Here is a 19,821-nt window from a genome sequence, read left to right as displayed (position 1 = left end):
ATCTCCTGTCTGTGTGTTTTGCTTTACTCATGAATACCTGAGAACACTCCAAGACCTCAGAGTGGTGGGAGTGATCCTGCAAGGTTTTCCCACCAAGGTCACAAAGGTCACAGGGGGAATTTGTTCAGATGTTTAATGTAGCAACTGTGCAAGTTTTGCAGTTGTACTGGGGTCTAGTGATGACAATTGTGTGATGCACAGACACTTCTGTTTGAAATCAGAAGCCTCTTTCATTCTAGACTCACTGCCTCAATCTCCAAATGCTGCACTGCCTTTTGCTCTCCTCTGTATGAGTTTGCCATCAACTGTGATGCTCAGAACAGGACACTGCAGCAGAGTGTCTGCACAGTGCTGAGCTGCCCTGTTGGCAACACTCTGCTAACTTCATATGCCAATTGTGGGGAGCAGGGCCTCTGTTTTGTTTTTTTTTTGTTTTTTTTTTTTTTTTTGAAAGAGGATTCAAAAGTATAGAGTGCCTCTGTTTTGTTGTTTTTTTGTTTTTTTTTTTGAAAGAGGATTGAAAAGTATAGAGATACTGACAGTAAAACCTAGGATTGGAATCAGTCAGTTGAGAACCCCACATACAGGTGAGATGGGCAATCTCAAGGGCTCTCTCTTGAATAATATGTCTAAATGCCTCTGGAGAGCACCTAATCAAAGCTGTCCAAGCATGTACCCAAAATTCTTTACAGATCTAAACCTCAGTAGCTAACAGTGAGTATATGGTCAAGCTGGGAAAGAAAACCACACTATGAGAGATGCTAGTTAATTGTTTTAACAATTCTTTCTGTCTCCTTTTAAATGGAAGCAGTCACAGAGCTTTGTCAAAAAATTATATTTGTACCTTGTTCTGAATACAAGGTCTCCGTTCCAGCAGTAAATCATATGAGAAGGAAATAGAATGGTCAGTGAACTTATTGTTTTGTATTTTTTTTAACTCTCAGATCTCTCTGCTAATTTTTATAAGAAAATTGCAATTTCAGATTAAATATTCAATCTACCTTACAGTTCACTAGATATCAAAGACCATTTACATTAAAAAAACAGCATCTCTCTCAGTTATCTTCTACATAAAAGGATTAGTTAGAAGTCTCTTGTCAATTTATAGTGAGTTCAAAGAGCTGAGTCCTTTGCCTCACATAGACCTTTGCTACAAATGATGACAATATCCCTGAAAAAGCAAATTAATGTGACAATTTTATTTTTGTTCTGCCTGTTGTGGTTCATATTATTACAGTGTCTTTGAACATACAGCAAGACATGCCAAAATCTATGTAGAAATTACCTAGCTGAGGAGTAAAGTGATGAGATGCTGGCAGGGAAGGATGTACTTTAGTGTAGCCACTGCCAACAGGTAGTGCTATCCTTAACTCACAGGAATAATATTATTATTGAAAGATTTTCCAAGGGGATATGGGTTGGCAGAGACAGCCATGAATATGTCCTACAGTGACATTTAAAGCCTACTATTTTCAAAGGAGAAAATGACAAGTGAATCTTTATTAGATGAACTTTCCTTCCAACAGTCGTCTTTGCTTCCATTACACCATTGTAAAATCAACAAAAACCTAGATAAGTCAGAGGGTTCCTTCTGGTAAAATGGATGAAAGTAATGTGAGATTCAAGCTTCAGTCTGTTACACATCAAGATTATAATTCAGCATATTTTTCTAATTCTCCAAAAGAACATAACAGAGGTCACATTTCAGTGGCCTTCCTAAATTGCAACTACAGAAATGATGAATGCTTCCATGTGCAAAAGTAGACACCTGCCTACATAAAGCGATTGCACATAAAAAGTGCTTGTGTATACAAGAGATCATGTGCAAATATGCTGAGACATTTATGATTTAAATGCCTTAAACTACAAACACATGCATATACTTAATACACTAAAGAGAAGAGTAGGGTTTCTTGGTTGGGCTGGTTTGGCTGCCAAAGTGAAAAATGAAGGGAGGAAACAATTTAGTTGAAATTGAACCAAAATATGTTTTTTCATTGTTTCCTGTTCCCATAAGCTAATAATTGCCATTCATTCTTTAATGCCAAAACATCTTGGGTTTAGCTCTTTTGGGGAAAAAGAACGGAAATGAATTCTTAGGTTCTGAGAAGTGCTGGGGAGAAGCAGCGTGAGGGTGTTTCCACTTCATCCAGTTCACTGGCTCCATGATATTTGTGAATTACATCCAACATTTTTTCCCATCTATTTGATAAGTTCCTGTCCAAGAATAACCTTTTAACACATATGCTGTTTGGAAAACATTGCAGATTTAGTGCCTAATGTCTTATGCAGAAGTAAATACAAGGTGGACAGTGAACAAAATTGTTTAAAGAGAAACATATGACACTGTAGAGGATAGCTTTTACATAATTCAACTCTCTGTTTTCATCTTAAGGATCAAATTAATCTGGGATACTTGCAAAATGTTATAATTCTTTAGCTAATATTCTCTTTCCTACTCATATATTTAAAAAGCAAGTGTCATCACAATTAGAAATTCTTAATTCAGACTTCACCTAGCAGAGCTAGAGTTCATAGATTACAGTCATCTAAATTGCGGTTCCTTCATTTTGAGAGCAAAAAAAAAATTCAAGGCTCCAACAGAAAGTAAATAGTGTTATAAAATTTAGTTGTTGTCTAAGTTCATAATGGTTATTTATTTGAAATAGAAACTAAAAGGGAAGCATAGTTAGAGGATCAAAGCTTCAGGTGCTCTCTCTGTGACAAGGACTTAAAATTACACAAAGCCTATTCTGAATGAAAAAGTCACATCACCCTTTTCTGTGCTCTCTTCCTGCAAATAGGGACAAGGTGATAACAGATTCTTACAGAACATGGATTCCTAACTTTTCAGTTCCTCTTACTCAAATATATTAACAGATCTGTCCTAAAAATGTATTAAATACGGGCTTTAAAGTGACACCGAAAGCATCCTGTTCCTGTGCTTCTGACTACACTATGAAACTGCAAAGAAAGAAATTGAAAAAACCAAACTTTACCCACTAAATTTCATTTGAGCAGAGGGAGAGACTGGGGCAGTACCAGGTCTTGATTCCAAGGTCACAAGTTGGCAGTGACACTGCAATGCTTTGACATGCTCTGCTAACCTCTGTGTCCACAGAGGTGGCAGCAAAAGCATTAAGCTTGTTGCTAAAGAGAGATCTGTACATCTGCATTAGCTGATATCTAGATTAAATTGGAATAGAAGAAGCAGTTTGCTTTTCCAATGCTTTTTTCACCATGTTTCCTATATCTACTCTCAGCTATATTCCTTCTCATGCAGAGAGCAGAACAGCCATTTCATAACTGAGCAATGGTTTTCATTCAAGACATTAACCAGGAAAAGAAAGCCTAGAATTTGCCTTCAGAAATCAGGTATTTTCCACTATAATGAGGCTTTATCTACCTTTTATCTAACTTTTATAAGTGTTGCAGTGTGAGGAAGTCAGTAGAGAAGAATTCAAAACACAGAGAAGTACCTTCACCTAGTAAGATACTCAAAGAGAACAGGAAAAGGAGCGTCCTGACATGGGTGATAATAAGCTCCACAAAGTACGTGTAATGTTGACTGCTATTGATGCTGTTAAAGGTGAGGTTGACATTCCTAGCAGAACCAACAGACAAAAAAACCCAGACAGCTCTACAAAATATCTAACAACTATTAATATCAACCTGGTTTTGATTAAGTTAGACTATCTTCCTGTTTCCCTGATCACCCAGGAACCCAAAAGGAACACAATGGGCATTCAGGACAGCAAGACAGGTAGGCAGGAGTTCAGAGATGTCATAAAGTTCCCAGCAGCATCCAAAGTTGTTATTCTATGAGACAACACAAAAAAAATAGCCCTCTGGAAAAAATACAATTACCCACAAGGATGATTTTGATTCTACCTGACATAAAGAAAAGCAGTTATTTTATGTAACCTCTTACTGGCCTTTTAAAAGGGGCTATGGTCTGTGGTACCATGGTTATTGTGCCCACTGGGTTTACACTGCAATCTAAATAACCTGGTTTGGGAAACACTCCCAGAAGCTGAGATGTGATTTAGAAGCATTTTCAACAGGTTTGAAACTTTCATTGCATTAACTATTTCCTCTGGAGAGGAACATCCATATTTCAGACACACAAAAATTCTTCCTTTTGCACTGAGTTAGGCCATTACTCAATCTAGTATTAGCAAGTAATTTTTCCCAACTATAAAACATTGTTCAGTATTGTTCAACTGAGTTGCAGTAACTTTTGTTGTTACAAATTTAGAACAAAATAAAACCTACTAGTCCATGCACTATTTTGATGAAAATATACTAGTTGGGAAAATTTCTTAGCAAACCTTACTTATTCATTTAGCAATAAATACTGGATTTGAGCTCCTCATTTAGAAGTTGATTTTTACACAGATCAAGTTTCCTAAAATTTATGAATACTTTATTGCTTATCTTTCCTAAACTCCTAACTAGGTCTCTTTAGAAATGGAAATCTAGACAGATTGAAAACAGAATGAGTTTCCTAAAGTTTTGGAATACTTTACCACTAAAACTCCTAAAAATCTTAACTAGGTCTTTTGCAGAGCACAATGGAATAAAATATATTTTCCTTAGCATTTATATGTACATATCTTGAATACTGTAGGGGATTTCGATGAATGATTTAGATTAATGTTGACTGACACATGACAACTGAGTTTTATGAAAACTTTTGACAAGTCAATGTTTGGCTTTCCTCTCTGTTTTGGAGAAAACACAAAACTTTCTGAAATGAAGACTTGAGACAACCAGGTTCACATTTTCCTGTTTCTTCAGTAAAGTTTACTAAACCACTTCACTTTGGAATGGAAAACAGTCACGAGTGACATTCCTGAGGGGTCAGTATTGGTACTGATGCTGCTTAACACCTTTGTCAGTGACATGGACAGTGGGATCAAGTGCTCCCTCACCAAGTTTGTCAGTGACACCAAACTGTGTGGTGTGGCTGGCACACTGGAGGGAAGGGATGCCATCCAGAGGGACCCTGACAGGCTTGACAGGTGGGCCTGTGTGAACTTCATGAAGTTCAACAAGGCCAGATTTTAGGTCCTGCACCTGGTTTGGGTCAATCCCAAGCACAAACACAGGCTGGGTGGAAGAATGAGTTACAAACTGATAAAGCCCTGATGAGAAGGAGTGGGCGGTTGTCTTCATGGACAAGAAGTTCAACATGTGCCAGCAGCCTGTGCTCACAGCCCAGAAAGCCAAATTTATCCTGGGCTTCATCCAAAGCACTGTGGGCCTCAGGGCAAGAGAGAGGATTCTGCCACTCTGTCCACTCTCATTAGAGCCCACCCATAGTGCTGCATGCAGCTCTGGGGTCCCCAACACAAGAAGGATGTGGAGGAATTGGACCATGTCCAGGGAAGCTGTGGATACTCCATCCCTGGAAGTATTCAAGGCCAGGCTGGATGGGGCTTTGAGCAAGTTATTCTAGTATGTGTCCCTGCCCATGAGAGGAGGGGTGGAACTAAATGGTCTCAAAGGTCCCTTCCAACCCTAACCATTTTGTGATTTTATGATTCTGGATAAATTAGGACAGAACTGGAATGCAAATGGAAGCCACTAACAAGTCCAGTCAATATCCCAGACACCATGCTGGAGAATGACAAATCTCTTACACACAGACTGACTTCAGTGGGACCAGGATTTTACCTTAACAGTCAATTTCAGGACACGTAAAATATTCTTTGACTCTTTTGTGAGTTTATTCTAGAAGCTTTAAATGAAATACTGCTTATTCTTTAACTTTCCCGCACATTTTTTCAGTTTTTACCTTCCCACTTCAGAATTATGCTATTGCTCCTAATTTATGCAGATTTTGACATCATACCCTTTATTCAAAGTCTTTATTCAAGCACATTCCATACCAAAGGGAGAAAATCAAATTCTCATACTAGGAAAATGGATGAAACTAGGTCCTTGGCAATGGATTTGGGGATCCCCTTAAGGTGAAACGCACAATTTATTTCCATTACCATTTACAAGTTCATATTACTATGTTCTACTTGGAAGAAAATTCTATCTAACAAAATGAAAAGATAGCATAGTTGATTTTTGGGGCTTTTTTCCAGGGAATGTGTATTTCTCAAAAGCAACAAATCACTGTAGATTAAGTCAAGCACAATAACTTAGCACAAGAATAAATTTTCAGGAAAAAATTAACTAAGTCAGACAGAATGACAAAAGGTCTTGACATAAAGTCAGACAGAGCACCACTGGGCTGACAACATCACCCTGAAGGTAAAATAGTCAAAAGCAGAGGGAGAGACAAGGAAGTTGACACAATGGCAACAATGAAACACATACTGCAGGTTTATTCTTCTCATTGTCTTCAGAATCTGGTAGGAAATTTGCACATATCTTCAGGGCCAGTCTGTGCTATTAAAGGTTTGATGCCCTCCATGCTCAGTAAAACTAGCTAAAAAGTGAGATCCTAGAAGCCTGGCATTACACACTAGAGTGAAACTCTTGCTGTGCCTTTAGAAATATACAAGTAATGTGATGCTTTTGTTGTCAATTTGGGCTCATGCACCAAATCTAGCTGCAGCTCCATGTATTTTAGATAGATGATTTTAGAAAGGCATCATTTTTACAAGAGCTCTTTAGCCCATTCAGCCAGATATTTCAGCACATCTTCACAGAATAAGTTTTTAATGATACTTAATAATGAAAAAAAACCAAGCTCAGAGCCTACAGTCACCACACATCATTTTATCTGCCAGTAAGTACAGTTTGGGATAAGCTTTTGATCCATCTACGTTTACTGAAATCAATGGAAATCCCTCATTCAGAGGCATAAGTGTCTCCATGTGGCACATATTATATCATAAATAAACTTGTATTTGAGAGAAGAGAAACCTGATGGGATAATACTGTTCTTCTCAGGTTATAGATGCATAATGGAGGATAAATGGGGCAGTGAAGAAAGAGAAAAACAACCAACAGACCAAATCCCACCTCTGCACAGCACTATGAACTTGGCACAACCCTTTGAACTACATTGGGTAGGATTTCTGCTTTGCTGAGGGTCCTTTATACACTGGACTATTAATTTATTTTTCCCTGGGGAAAATGCTACTGGTACATGTCAAAGGCAGCTCTATTTGTAACTCTGGGGAGAAAAAGCTTGTCATGAGTACACTGAGCTCCATATAAAGAATCACCCAAACTGCTGCAATAAGAACACACACAACAGCCTGTGTGCATTGCCCTCAGTGCACTCCCCTCTTTGGCTGCAGGCAGAATGTGCCTTTCTCCCCTACTGGACAGGTGTTTTTTATTCTCAGACACTTCTAAAATATTAGTGTTTATCCTAGAGATGGAGCAAAATGTGCAGCTCAGATCCAGATGTCCCTGATCCTTTGGAAAAAGACAGATAAACAGGATAAACAATTCTGAGTTGCAGAATTTCGTTATTTTTAACTCTATTCACAGTATCTGCCTCTGTTACTGCACAGAATAAAAACAAATATTTGATAGCACAGTGCTTGCTTACATCAAGTACTGCAGTGCTATTTGCTAAGACAACACTATAGTTATTTACACAGTGAAGACAACAGATGTTTAACATTTTTGATGTCTGACTAAAAATCTGTAAAAAAACCCCCCAAAACAAGAGGAAATAATTATTTTTCCCCCTGTATCTTTCAGAGTTGTAAAGCAGTCCTATTATTCCACTCTCCCCAGTGGTAACTTTGAAAGATTTCATTTGAACATAATATTTAAAATCTGAAATACTGCAGTCAGATGATTTCAAAGACAGGTTACATACCAGGATGGTTCAGACATTGCTGTAAATGTCTGTGTGACTGTGAGAAGCAAAAGCCACTGACTCAAGGACCATCTCAAACATGCACAGCTGAAAATCTATGCAAATGCATACACAGAGAGAACCCTGAAAACAGAGGTGAAACCAAAACCTTACGTCATGACCAGTGTCTCATCTCCAGGTTCACTAAGTAGTCCATCTACAAAGACAGAAGTGCTGGTAAAATTATGTGTGCTCCAGGTCTGGCCTTCATCTATGCTGAACCTGTAAAAAAGCAGAAAAAACTTTCATTTACAACTATTGGTATACAAAGCAGAATGCACTTCAAAAATCCCCTCACTACTAAAGCTTAGGATTTTCAGTCACAAAATAGAGTGTGCCTAGACAGTGCATGACATTAATGTGATCTTCTTCTCTGCAACTTATCCAGGGATTCACAATTTTATGAGAAGGTATAATAAATTTTCCACAAAAATAAAATTCCTCAGGTTGATTAAAAACTGAGCTCTGTCAATAAATTCACCTTCTACCTTGAAGACTCAAAAGCAAGTTAATTCACATTTCATTCTTTCTAGTAGTCTCTGAGCTATAGACCTCTTAAGCAGAGGCCAGTGAAATGTGAGAGGCCAACTGCTAAAACATGGGAGGTGCACTAACTCCAGGCACCAGCATGACTGTGGCCCTTCTTGGCTGCTGCTATACACTTAAACATTTGCAAAAGATACTGAGGAATAATCAAAACATATTTCAAATGTGCATCCCAAAACTTACAAGTCAAAGTTTCTTTTTTTCTGTACATTTCCTTCAGGTCTTTTGGACAGAATGTTACTGACGGCTTTCAGTCCAGATAACCTGGTTATCTGGTTAACTAGAGCCTAGTTTCTATTCATGTATATAACACAGTTCTGCAAAAATAAGCCAATTCACAAATTATAAAGATGTCTTTTCATGCCTTTTAATGTATTTTTAAAGATGTATGTATGTGCTGAAAATTATAGTTCTGTGTGCCATTACACAAGGTTACTATGTTTTGCTGCACTATCATGCAGTCTAAAACTTGATATTTTATACCAAACTGCTTTGCAACAAACCATTCCTGCCAAACAGGCTGAGAGGGCCATTTGCTGCACTGTCACCTATGAGAAGATCTATGCACACTGCAGTTACTTTGTGCATGAATATCTCAGATGAGCTGTGATTCTGGCACACCAAATTACACAGCACACAAGCTCAAATAAGTCCTTCGCCTGTTGGCTCCCAAGCTCTACATTAAATTGCTCTTGCCAGAGAAACTCAGGGCTATTCTCCAATTTCCCTTTGGTCCTTGGAGGGGACAGAGACTTTACAGTATCAATGAACTCCCCTGACTGCACAGCTAAGCCACATATGCAGCACAGGCTGAGCATCTCTGACATGTACTGCTGGTGCCACCAGTAGCAGATAAACAATTATTCTGAACACAGCTTCTACTGTAGACTTCCAGAACAGTCTTTTAAGCAAAAAAATGCCTACACTGATGCAAGAATATTTCATTATGATTAATGCATGATGCCATAGTATCTTCAGCACCATGAAGTAATCTTAAAGTAAACATCCAACTGCATTGTTGTTGACTCAATGAATGTTAAATTAAGTTGACTCCACCTGTGCTTCATACATGATCACAATGAAATGCTTATCTTAAACTCCGAACTTTGCCTGAGGTCTTGAGTACACAACAGCTCTACTCTAATTGACTGGAGAATTACTTGAGTATTTTCAGAGGGATAGAGGTGTCTTTGATAGCCACAATAACTCCACCATGGTCCAAGTACAAGATGTGGTGCTCTTCTTCAAAGACCTACAAGTCAGACAAACAAAGGCCAGCTAAGCAAATGTACAAAACAGCTGAAATAAAATGAACAAGCAAACAAGAATTAAGAGACTTATGTTTTATAACGTCCGCACTTCAAACTGAAAAGAACATAAAAGTCAGGTTAAGTCTTATATTTCTCCCAGCTGTAAAAGAAAATAAAGTTAAGTAGGTGAATCAGAAAATGTTCAGGTTCAAATCACAGTCAGATTAAACTGCCTAAAGTGATTTTAGCCCAAGCTTGTATTTCTCATAGTATGCATTCTGCATTCCTTGCCGTTATATATCACCAAGTGACCCATCACCTTACTTCAGTGTTTGCCATATTCTGTGTATCCTGCAGAATAAAATGCTTTGTAGTCTAATTCTAAGAAAAAAAGGAAAAGTACTGCTGTCAGTGACTTTCTCACATATTCCTCAGAACCTACACAATGTGAAATAATTGGTGCAAGCATGTTTTCTGCTTTTCCAGTGTCAGTGAGTTTAAGTTCAAATATTATGTGATGTCCCATGGAGAACACTGTGAGTTTGGAACCAAGTTACATGTAATTTATTTAATGGTATAAAGGATTAAAAACATCATAAATTATTTTAATTCATTTTCTAGAGGTTACCAGCAGTGCTAAAATAAAAGCACCTTTCCTGTTTTCCATCCAAAATCCATTTTAAGACAGGATTTACTTTTGTTATTAACCTCTGTACTTCATTAAACACAAAACCAAATGATATGTGAGAATTATACACACTTAGCCTTTATAGACAAACATGCAGTCTTCCGTATGCCTTGACAAAGCAAAGGTGAAAACAATAAAGGTTAGCTTTACTTTGCCTTGTAAATGAAAAAAATACTGACAATACTAAATTATTTTCTTCTTTTGGCAAAATGAAATGTTACATTTAGAGCATTTCTCAGAAAGACTGAGCTGGAGCTGGGGTGAAAATATCTTACAGCATACTCACAATTACTTCAAAAGTAGGAAGCATTTAATTTGGGTTGAGAACTCAGTCTTCCTCTGATCTAGCAAGAACATATTTTATGGGAATCCTAGGACTTCAAGTGCCTGCTCAGTTTTTCAGTGTTGCCAGTTTACAGGCAAAACCCTGATAAGAGGCATTGATAGTCCAACCTACTCATTCCCCCAGCTGCGTATTTTAGAAGAGAATTCAGTAATGGACAGACATTAATTTTAGATGCACTTCAAAAGGATGAGATCAGCTGGAGTCAGATAAGCAAGCAGAGTTTTGATCCTCCTCTAAACTTTGTTTGAACTTTCCCTCAACCAAAATGCAACAGGATGTGCTGGGACACCAAGTCTCCCATAGCTTCAGCACCGAAGATAAAGGAAGCTGATACCTGCACCACTTAATGCAAATCAGCCTTTCCCAGAAAAGCACCAGGGTAGGTCTTCACATAGCATTTTAATAACCCTGCCTTAGCACACTGCAAAGCACAGAGCACACATTACAGGCATATTAATGCAGTTGTTATTTCATGCTCTTCTTGCACACACTCACACACTTCAAACTTTCTATAAACAAAATGTATGAAAGCCTTATGAAAACAATTCTTCATCTTCACTACATTGAAAATAATGAACAGTTTCATGCCTGTTTATCACAAAAGTAAACATTTATCTCTACTTTCTGGTAAAAAACCCCAAGACAAACAGTTTGCAAAGGATCGAGGCAAAGGTGGTCCCAGTGTGAGAGATAAAGTTCAGACCTATGAAGATGAGATATGTGAATTCACAGCAGGCCACAAATTCTGATATACATCTCTCCACTAACTAAGGCAGGCAATAAAACTATTCTGATCCTTACTAGTAGCTAGCCACTACAAAAAAAAAAGATTTTTATAACCTATTTCTGTAATTTTTTGTGCATATTTTTTGCTTTATAATCACAATATCAGCTTCTATTCTATCCACTACTTCTGCTCTAAATGCTTTTCTTCCTACAGAATATCTATCGGAAGAAATTTGGATAGCTCCATGAAATCAGTGAGAGCACATTTAAGTGGTTCTAGAGAAATATATGCCATACAATTTTATTTTGCAATACAGAAGTTGCAAGAATAAACAAAACTCTTGAGATTACTTTTTTATTTCATCAAGTGATATCCATTACTAAATTTAAATCTGGAAACAGAAGCTTTTCTGCACAGAATGAGCCAGTTGTACATTCTCAGGGCCGAAAGGCTGGAATTACATCCTTTTTTGTTGTGCTTAGAAGTGTTACCATCTATCTCCTAAGATGCCTGCAGGAAAACATGTATTCTCACTTAACTGAAGGTTTTTCAAGTTGCTTTGATACACAAGGATTTGACACAGATAAATAATATTCCAACAAAAACCACCAGACTAAAGCTCCGGAGATCTAGATTTAGTTCCTAGACATCCAAAAGGCTTTCTGTGTAACCTCATTATCTTCGCTGAACATTTTGTTGCTGCAAGAGCTACTCTGGTAGCAGATCAAATGTGAAAGGCTTATTATTGCTGACTTTTTCCTTTTATTTATACCATTTTCTTTGAAATCCAGACCTTTCTCTTACTCTTTGCTGTATAAATACTTTGCTGTATTTCATATACAGTGTTGTAACAGATGCTGTTGAAATAACAAAGCAAAGAGACTTGTAAACAGAAATCAGTATTAAAATAAAATAAAACCACTCATATATGCATAAGGTATACATAAGGTAATCCTTAGTACTTAACAGAGTATCCTAATATTTCATGTTCATTAACACATTTATTATATTGTTTTCCTGGTATAATAGACAGAGAAATCTTTCAAATAAACATGAGTTCATCTTAGGCTACATCTTCATGGTCCACTTGGCACTTAAGTTAATGGTTGGACTTAGTGAACTTAAGTGTCTTTTCTAACTTTAATGATTCTATGATTCTAAGCCCACATACTTCATGATAATGCCAAGGTGAGATTCCTTTATTCTACAGTCCAGTTCATGGCATGGATGTTTAAGCTGCTTTCCAATCAGCTCCTAAAGCACTGCTATTTACAGTGCAATGTTGTACAGTACATAGCCACAATTTTCAGTTGTCCTCAAAAAAAGAGTGATGGTTTCAAGGTATACCAACAAGCAGCTCAGCTATGCAACAGAAAGATAGAAGAACAACTAGAACCAGCACAAGTATATTGTGGTTATTTATAATAATTCTTGGTTTTGCTTCTTGTGTGAGCTGACACAGGCAGAATGTAGGAACAACCACAAAACCACAGATGAAATGCAATAATAAATTTATTCTCATTACCTGGCCAAGCAGGGGAGCCCTGAAGCAGCACCTGGGCAGAGACATACAACTGGGGATGCAACACTGCAGAGCTCAGTCCTTGCCAGAGGATCACCCAGCCCATTGTATTGCAGGGGTCTGCACAGGTGTAATTTACCACTCTGCTTTGGTCTTTGCAGCAGCAGGGCAGGGATCTCAAGCATGTTTGATACCATGCCTCTATCACAGGCCTATGTTATCTAAACACAGATGTTTGTCTTGTCCAACACAGAAGGCCAAAAAATTAATAGTATTATATATGTGGGTTTTGACACCTGCACATCACTTGACTGTGTTTACAGTCCTCCTCACCAACCTTCTGATTTTTTTCCCGAGCATTTCCATTTATCACTAGAATTTACTTAATTTCAAAACCTCTTATATAGGCATTCATTTCTGTCTACGAACTCTGGCTGTGTTTATAGGGAAGTCTTCCTGAACCCTTATATGACCACATCAAATGCAGGCTGTGGAAAGTTTGATGCTGTCTCAGAGCACCCTGTTTAATTACAGGATCTTTGACCTTCCTCACAGTCCTATAATCCACAGTCCTATGAACCAATACTGCTATTATGACAAGAAAGGTTTAATTAATTGCTTGCACTACATTTTCCCCTAAGTCTCTTATGTTTGCTTTTCTTCATTCTCTGTCTCCACACACAAACACAGACTGTTCCTCTTCTCCTCTGTACACAGCTCAGCAACATCATGTGAGCTGGTGAGAAAGGTGCCAGACCCTCACTCATGACAACCACAAAGTCTCCAAGGCAGAGACTTAAACTCAGACAAAGTGTTGTGCCAAAGCACAGGATTTCACCAGCTCACAAGACCTGCAATTTACTGAATTATCTAAATTCCTGTATCACCTGACTGAAGCCTTCTCTTTTGTTCTAAGAACTCCAGCAGAGAAAGGAAATGTGCTGCTGTCCTCTGGAAGAACTTTTTAATTGTGTGCAGTGAGGCCATGAAACACATAGAATAATCTACAGTTTCATTCTGATCACAAATATTAAAATTGAGTAAGCTCTTTCAAGGGCTTCATAGGAGTTTCAACTAAAATAAAGCAAGAAAAGTTGTTTGCCATTTTGACCGTCACAATGAGGCATCAGTTTGTGGTTATTTTACAGTATAATTAGGCACCTTAGGGTCAAATTGCAACACATTTCATTTACCTGTGTGTCTCTATAAATAAAAAGCAGTGAAAACATTAATTTGATCTCATTCCTCTTTTCTTCTTATTTTTCACCCGAGAAAAATTATAAAGCTTTGGCAAATGCTGGCAAGAAATTATGAGAGGCCTCTACACAGTACCCACTGTAAATCCTGGAAGGCTTTTGCATTTAAACACCTATTTATTGTATGCTAGATTTCAAGATGGAATTTGGTATAAAATTTTATCTTTTAAACATCAAAGGACATTATCATTACAAAAATAACCCAATTCTTTTTAAAGTACTCTGTGGAGTACTAATGGAACCCTACAATAGCAATATAAGAAACTGTCTGTATTTTTCTCTTTGAACCTCAAATTCCCCAAGCTCAGTCAGTAATACTACTGAGAACATTTTCACACTTAATGGTTCTAAGAAAATAACAAAATTTTATTTCAGCTGAACACTACAACACTATTTTACCTGAAATTAAATTATTTTTTGAAATCGCTTTGGTCCTTTGAGGATGTTTCTTTTAATCCTGGATATACATTGTAAGTAGAATCTATATGATATTGTGTATTGTTGCTATATACATATATAGAGAAAGAAAATACCCCTATGCTGAGTGCATTGGGTTTGCACAGAAGGTTTTGGTAGCAGTTTAGTCCACTGGGGTGGCTTCTTTGAGACACTTCTAGAGAAGCTTTCCCACATCCTACAGACAAGACCAGCCAGCTTCCAGATGGACATGCCACTGGTCCATTGACTCAGCTCAAGGTTGAGTCAATCAATGACAGCAGTAGCACCTTTGGGATTAAGTATGTAAGTGCACAACAGCAACTACAGCAGGAGTGAAGAGTTGAGGATATGAGAGGGGAACAGCCGTGCAGACACCAAGGTCAGTGCAGAAGGGGAAGGAGGTGCTCCAAGTGCCAGAGCAGAGGTTCTCCTGCAGCCCCTAGAGCAGCCCATGGTGAGGCAGCTGTGTCCCTGCAGCCCATGGAGGTCCAGGATGGAGCAGAGATCCACCTGCAGCCCATGGAGGACTCCACAGTGGAGCAGGTGGATGCCTGAAGGAGGCTGTGACTCCATAGGAAGCTGACGCTAGAGCAGATTTGCTGGTAGGACTTATGATCCCACTGGGGACCCATGCTGGAGCAGCCTGTTCCTGAGGGGCTGCAGCCACTCTGGAGAACTCATGGGCAACTACAGCCCATGGAAAGGACTCATGTTGGAGAAGTTCACTGAAAGCTGTCTCCTGTGGGAGGGACCCCACACTGGAGCAGGGAAGTGTGAGGAGTCCTCCCCATGAGAAGGAAAGAGCAGCAGACATACTTGTGTTGAACTGACCACAGCCCCCTTCCACATCTTCCTGTGTGGCTCAGGGTGAGGAGGTAGAGAATTAATGAGTAAAGTTGAGCCCATGATGAAGGGAGAGGTAGGGAGAAGCTATTGTAAGATTTGAGTTTATTTCTCACTATCCTACTCTGCTATTAATTGGCAATCAAATAAACACCCCCCCAACTCAGGTCTGTTTTGCCTGTGATGGTAATTGGTGACCAACTTCCCCCTGTTGTTATCTCAACCCATGAGCTTTTCATTATATTCTCCCTCCCCTGTCCAGCAGAGAGAGATTGGTGGGCACCTGGCACCAAGCCAGGGCAAACCCACCACACTGAGACAGAGCAGCTGAAGAAACGACACATGAGAAAAGCAAAATGCTTGAACTGACGCTAGTCAGTGGAAAAAAATCCATCCAGAATTCAAGTAGCATTAAGATATCACTGTTCTCTTTTTAACACTTTGGTATTTATAGTCTCTGAATTTATTAAATCATGCCAAAAGACTTCAAAATTTTTATTATTTTTTGAAAATATCTTTTCACTGTCTCAGTTTCAATGAAGAAAAAGTTTATGCTTTAGTAGCAGATTTCAGACTAAGAAGAAGAATAATTTTTGCCCTTGTACCTAAGCTATGTCTTATAGCTCAGAATGTTTTTACTGCAAGATCTAGTCTAAGTCCACTTCATCATTAGCATAGGAAGATTACTTAAATTATTAAAAACCTAAACAGACAGTATGTTTTTTGCATAAGATACTTATAGGATCCTTAAAGAGACCAAAATATTTGAACTTCAGCAGAACCTGACAGCCTGATCAATTTGAGTCTTAGAAAATCACCGTCTTAATCTCTTAGTTTTCAAGCAACCTGGAGATAATAATACCTCCTCCTTCAAAAAGAGTGAATATCTAAAGATTAGTTAAGCATTACATAATTCATCACATTTGGTACATTACAATTATTTCCAGATTCCTTTGATGATTTATGCCTCCTACCTGACGCCACGTGTTCCCACAGTCAGATGTTATGTACATCTCTTCTTTATACTCAACCAGCTGGGACCCCAGGTTACCTGTCACAAAAGAAGAGAAAACAAGGATTGCAACCACATGAGCAAGAGAGATTGGATCTAGTCCTGATGCCAGTCTGTGTAAGAAGTTTCCAGGTCAGAGCAAGGATCAAATACAGTTGAACAGGCTCCCTTCATTTCTGGCAGAACCAGCAAAATCCTTTAAAAACACATATGTACAATCTCAAAGTCTTCCTTTCCATTGCTAGGTTGTCCATAGGTGGAAGCAATGAGGCTTGATTCTAACACCAAAATACACAAGTCAGACTAACATTTTAGTTTTGTTGCTGCATGCTGAAAATTTATTATGAAACAACATGTATTTAAGATGTAAGTATGAAAAACCCATAAACTCAGAAGCTTTACCCGTAACCATATTCTGTGAAGTTATTCACATTGAACTCAAAGTGTTAAAATGTAATATTTTATCTTTAAAACTTGATGAAGTGGTAGCTAGACTAGAATCTGGTGAAATACGCAACACAAAAAAAAAGGGGGGGCAGGGCTTTTGAAAAAATTATTTGATTTACCTAAATATTAAGCAGAAAGTTACTGAATATATTGACAAATACCACTGAGGAGAATTCATTTAACTGAATTCAAAGTTAATAGAAGTGTTAAACTTGGGGAAGATGATAGCAGATGCAGTCCCAAATACAGAGATCTCCATCTTTTAACATGCAGTACTTCAAATAGAAAATTATTAAACCATCAGGCAGCTTAATGTTCTAGGGGAGAATCATTCATGGCACAATATTCCTTCTAAATGATATCCTCCTGGGGATTTAGACTTAAATATATGGTTTGCATGCTTTCACAGTAGAAATAAGATGAAAACTATCAAATCCTCTTAAGGAGAAGAGATGATGAAAGAAAACACTTGAGATTAGAACAGCACTATGAAATTTCACTTGTGTGTTATATAAATAGCTGGTTTTTAACCACTAAAGCAGATCTGTTTATACAGAGTGTGCTTACTGGTGCTGAAAGGTTCCCCAGAGGAACAACAGCACTCACTGCCCAAAACACGCCCATCAAGGGTGCATGTGCTCCACTCATTAATAGGACAACTCTACATCATTTAACCCCAAATACAGCCCAGACAGGACTGGAATACTTATATTGAATCAGGGAGTTTATAGGAGTCAGGTAATTCCTCTAAATTGCATCTAACAGTTCAGAAGATGCCACTTTCCATTCTTGGCCTTTTCTTGGGTTTTCATCTTTCCAACACACGGCACATTCTCTTATTTATCACATAATTCAGCAAAGATTTAGTTGGTCAGAGAATCATGGAAGATGTTGAGTTGGAAGGGACCCATCAAGATCATTGAATCCAACTCCTGGTCCTGCACAGGACACCCCAAGAATCACAGAATGTACCTGAGAGCATTGTCCAAATGCTTCTTGAATTCATGCAGGCTTGATGCTGTGACCCTTTTCCTGGGGAGCTGTTCCAAAGCTCAGTCACCTTCTAGGTGAAAAACCTTTTCCTGATATCTAACCTAGACCTACAATGAATATAACCAAATGAAATAGTTCCAAAGGGAAAGCTTCACAGGTTAATTCAGTTATATTTTCTCCCCAAATACAGCTCTAAGATTAATCTGATCACTAGAAGGAGATAGGAATGAGAAATCACCTTCTCAGGGCTGAAGGAAGGGAAGGAAGATTTGATAAACTGCATATACAAAATACATTTCTTTTGCTATTCTTACTTTACTCTGTTATACTTTTCACTGCTATATCACCTGCAAATGGACATATTCTTGTGCTACTTAAGTTAATCACAGAATGTTTTCTATAGGACAGCTGAAAAAAGAAATATTTATTTCCTTGCTATAATCTAACATACTGCTGTCAGTCTACACCTCCTTTACACAGATACATTTAATGAATGCAGTGTTAGTTTTGCTCCTGAATAAATGCTGTTTATTCTACCTCTTTTCACCACTTACTGAATTCTACTTGCATGAGTAGGTCTTTATTTTGAGCATTGCTAGGGATCTGCACTTTAAAGAATTCAGTGGTAAATTGCCTTGCTAATGGAAAATTAGTCTGTAAACTAAACAGCATCTACTCGTGCTTCATTAAAAACCCTTTTCTATCCAGCTGATTTAGTAATGACATTAGCAACTGCATTGTACTTGCTGCTCTGTTAAAAGACAGACATGACTTCTCCTAGTTCTGATTTTACCTTTACTGCCTTTCCTTGGTAAAAGAGCAAAAGGAATTGGTGGGCTCAGTTATAATCCCACAGGCTTTTCATTCTGCCTAAACCACAACTGATGCCAACAGGAACAGAATCTGGGACACTGCTTTGGGAAAAAGGACTTCAGTGATATTTGACCTTTGAAAAGAGTCCATCCATGGGCCAAAGGTGGAAGCCCAGAAGTGGTGCCTGCAGGACCTGCTGACTGTTGACACAATGTTTAATTGTGGCATTAATGAAGGCTGTAACTTTCACTACTTCCAGATTTTTTGGGACACACAATTACATGACATAATTTTGCAAACTTTGTAAAATGAAGTCTTCAAGCAGAAAAGAAAAAAAACTCAAAAAAACTACATAAAACACTTTTCTGTAAGGAAGGATAAAACTTCTCAGTGCAGTTGGAGTTTTCTTTGTGGGTACCATAGACCATGGCCTGCTGAAAAACAGCATCAGTGGATTCAGAAAGAAAAAGCAGGCAAGGCCAAAAGAAGGAAAGCTGCAACACCAGGGGAGACAGGCAGGCTCCTGCAAAGTGAAGAGGGAAGCACTCATGCAGCCAAATCTGACATGTGACCGACAGAAGGAAACTTCCACAGGAACACATAGTGATGCATAAGTTTTATAAGCCACAGAAAAGCCACCCTGAAAGCTGTTAGCCTGAAAAAGTAGAACTGGAATGAAACCAAGTACTTCAAAGATCCAAGAGAACTTACCCTACTTTTATTAGCAAACCTTTCTATTTAACACATGCGACACAAGAGTTACGAGTTTTCTCTAGTTAAAAAGTTACATTGTTTTAACTTTATTTTTCAATATGCTAATAAAAAATAACTTCAAAGATCTGGAGCATTTTGTTCTTTTTGAGATTTAAAATAAAGTGCATAATTTTAGGCTCTAGCTACCTTGCAGAGTGTTGTGTTGCTGATAAACCAGCTAACTTAACACAGTGCGTGTAATGGCACCCCATAAACTCCTTCACAACAGCTCCAATTCACATCAAATGAAATGCAAAAAAATCCTGACATTAATAGCACTGCAAACAAACAACTGCAAAGCCACAGCAGCAGTCTAAGTAGAACTGAGAAATGCTGAACCTTTCCATGAC

At 38.2% G+C, this 19,821-nt stretch overlaps 1 protein-coding gene across 1 annotated transcript in view; it reads right to left on the bottom strand.

The window, feature by feature from the left end:
* Window positions 1-19,821, bottom strand: part of SORCS2 (sortilin related VPS10 domain containing receptor 2) — a 548,577-nt gene that overhangs the window by 46,494 nt on the left and 482,262 nt on the right. Inside the window, exons 13-15 of the mRNA XM_039728870.1 lie at window positions 16,428-16,504; window positions 9,544-9,635; window positions 7,952-8,059 (exon numbers count right to left, since the gene is read on the bottom strand). Coding sequence (XP_039584804.1) covers window positions 7,952-8,059; window positions 9,544-9,635; window positions 16,428-16,504 — 277 coding nt within the window. The remainder of the gene's footprint in view (window positions 1-7,951; window positions 8,060-9,543; window positions 9,636-16,427; window positions 16,505-19,821) is intronic.

The sequence above is a fragment of the Passer montanus genome, unplaced genomic scaffold (genome assembly GCF_014805655.1).
Source record: "Passer montanus isolate IOZ18808 unplaced genomic scaffold, ASM1480565v1 scaffold67, whole genome shotgun sequence".
NCBI classification, from domain to species: domain Eukaryota; kingdom Metazoa; phylum Chordata; class Aves; order Passeriformes; family Passeridae; genus Passer; species Passer montanus.
This window is presented reverse-complemented; position numbering and strand designations above follow the sequence as displayed.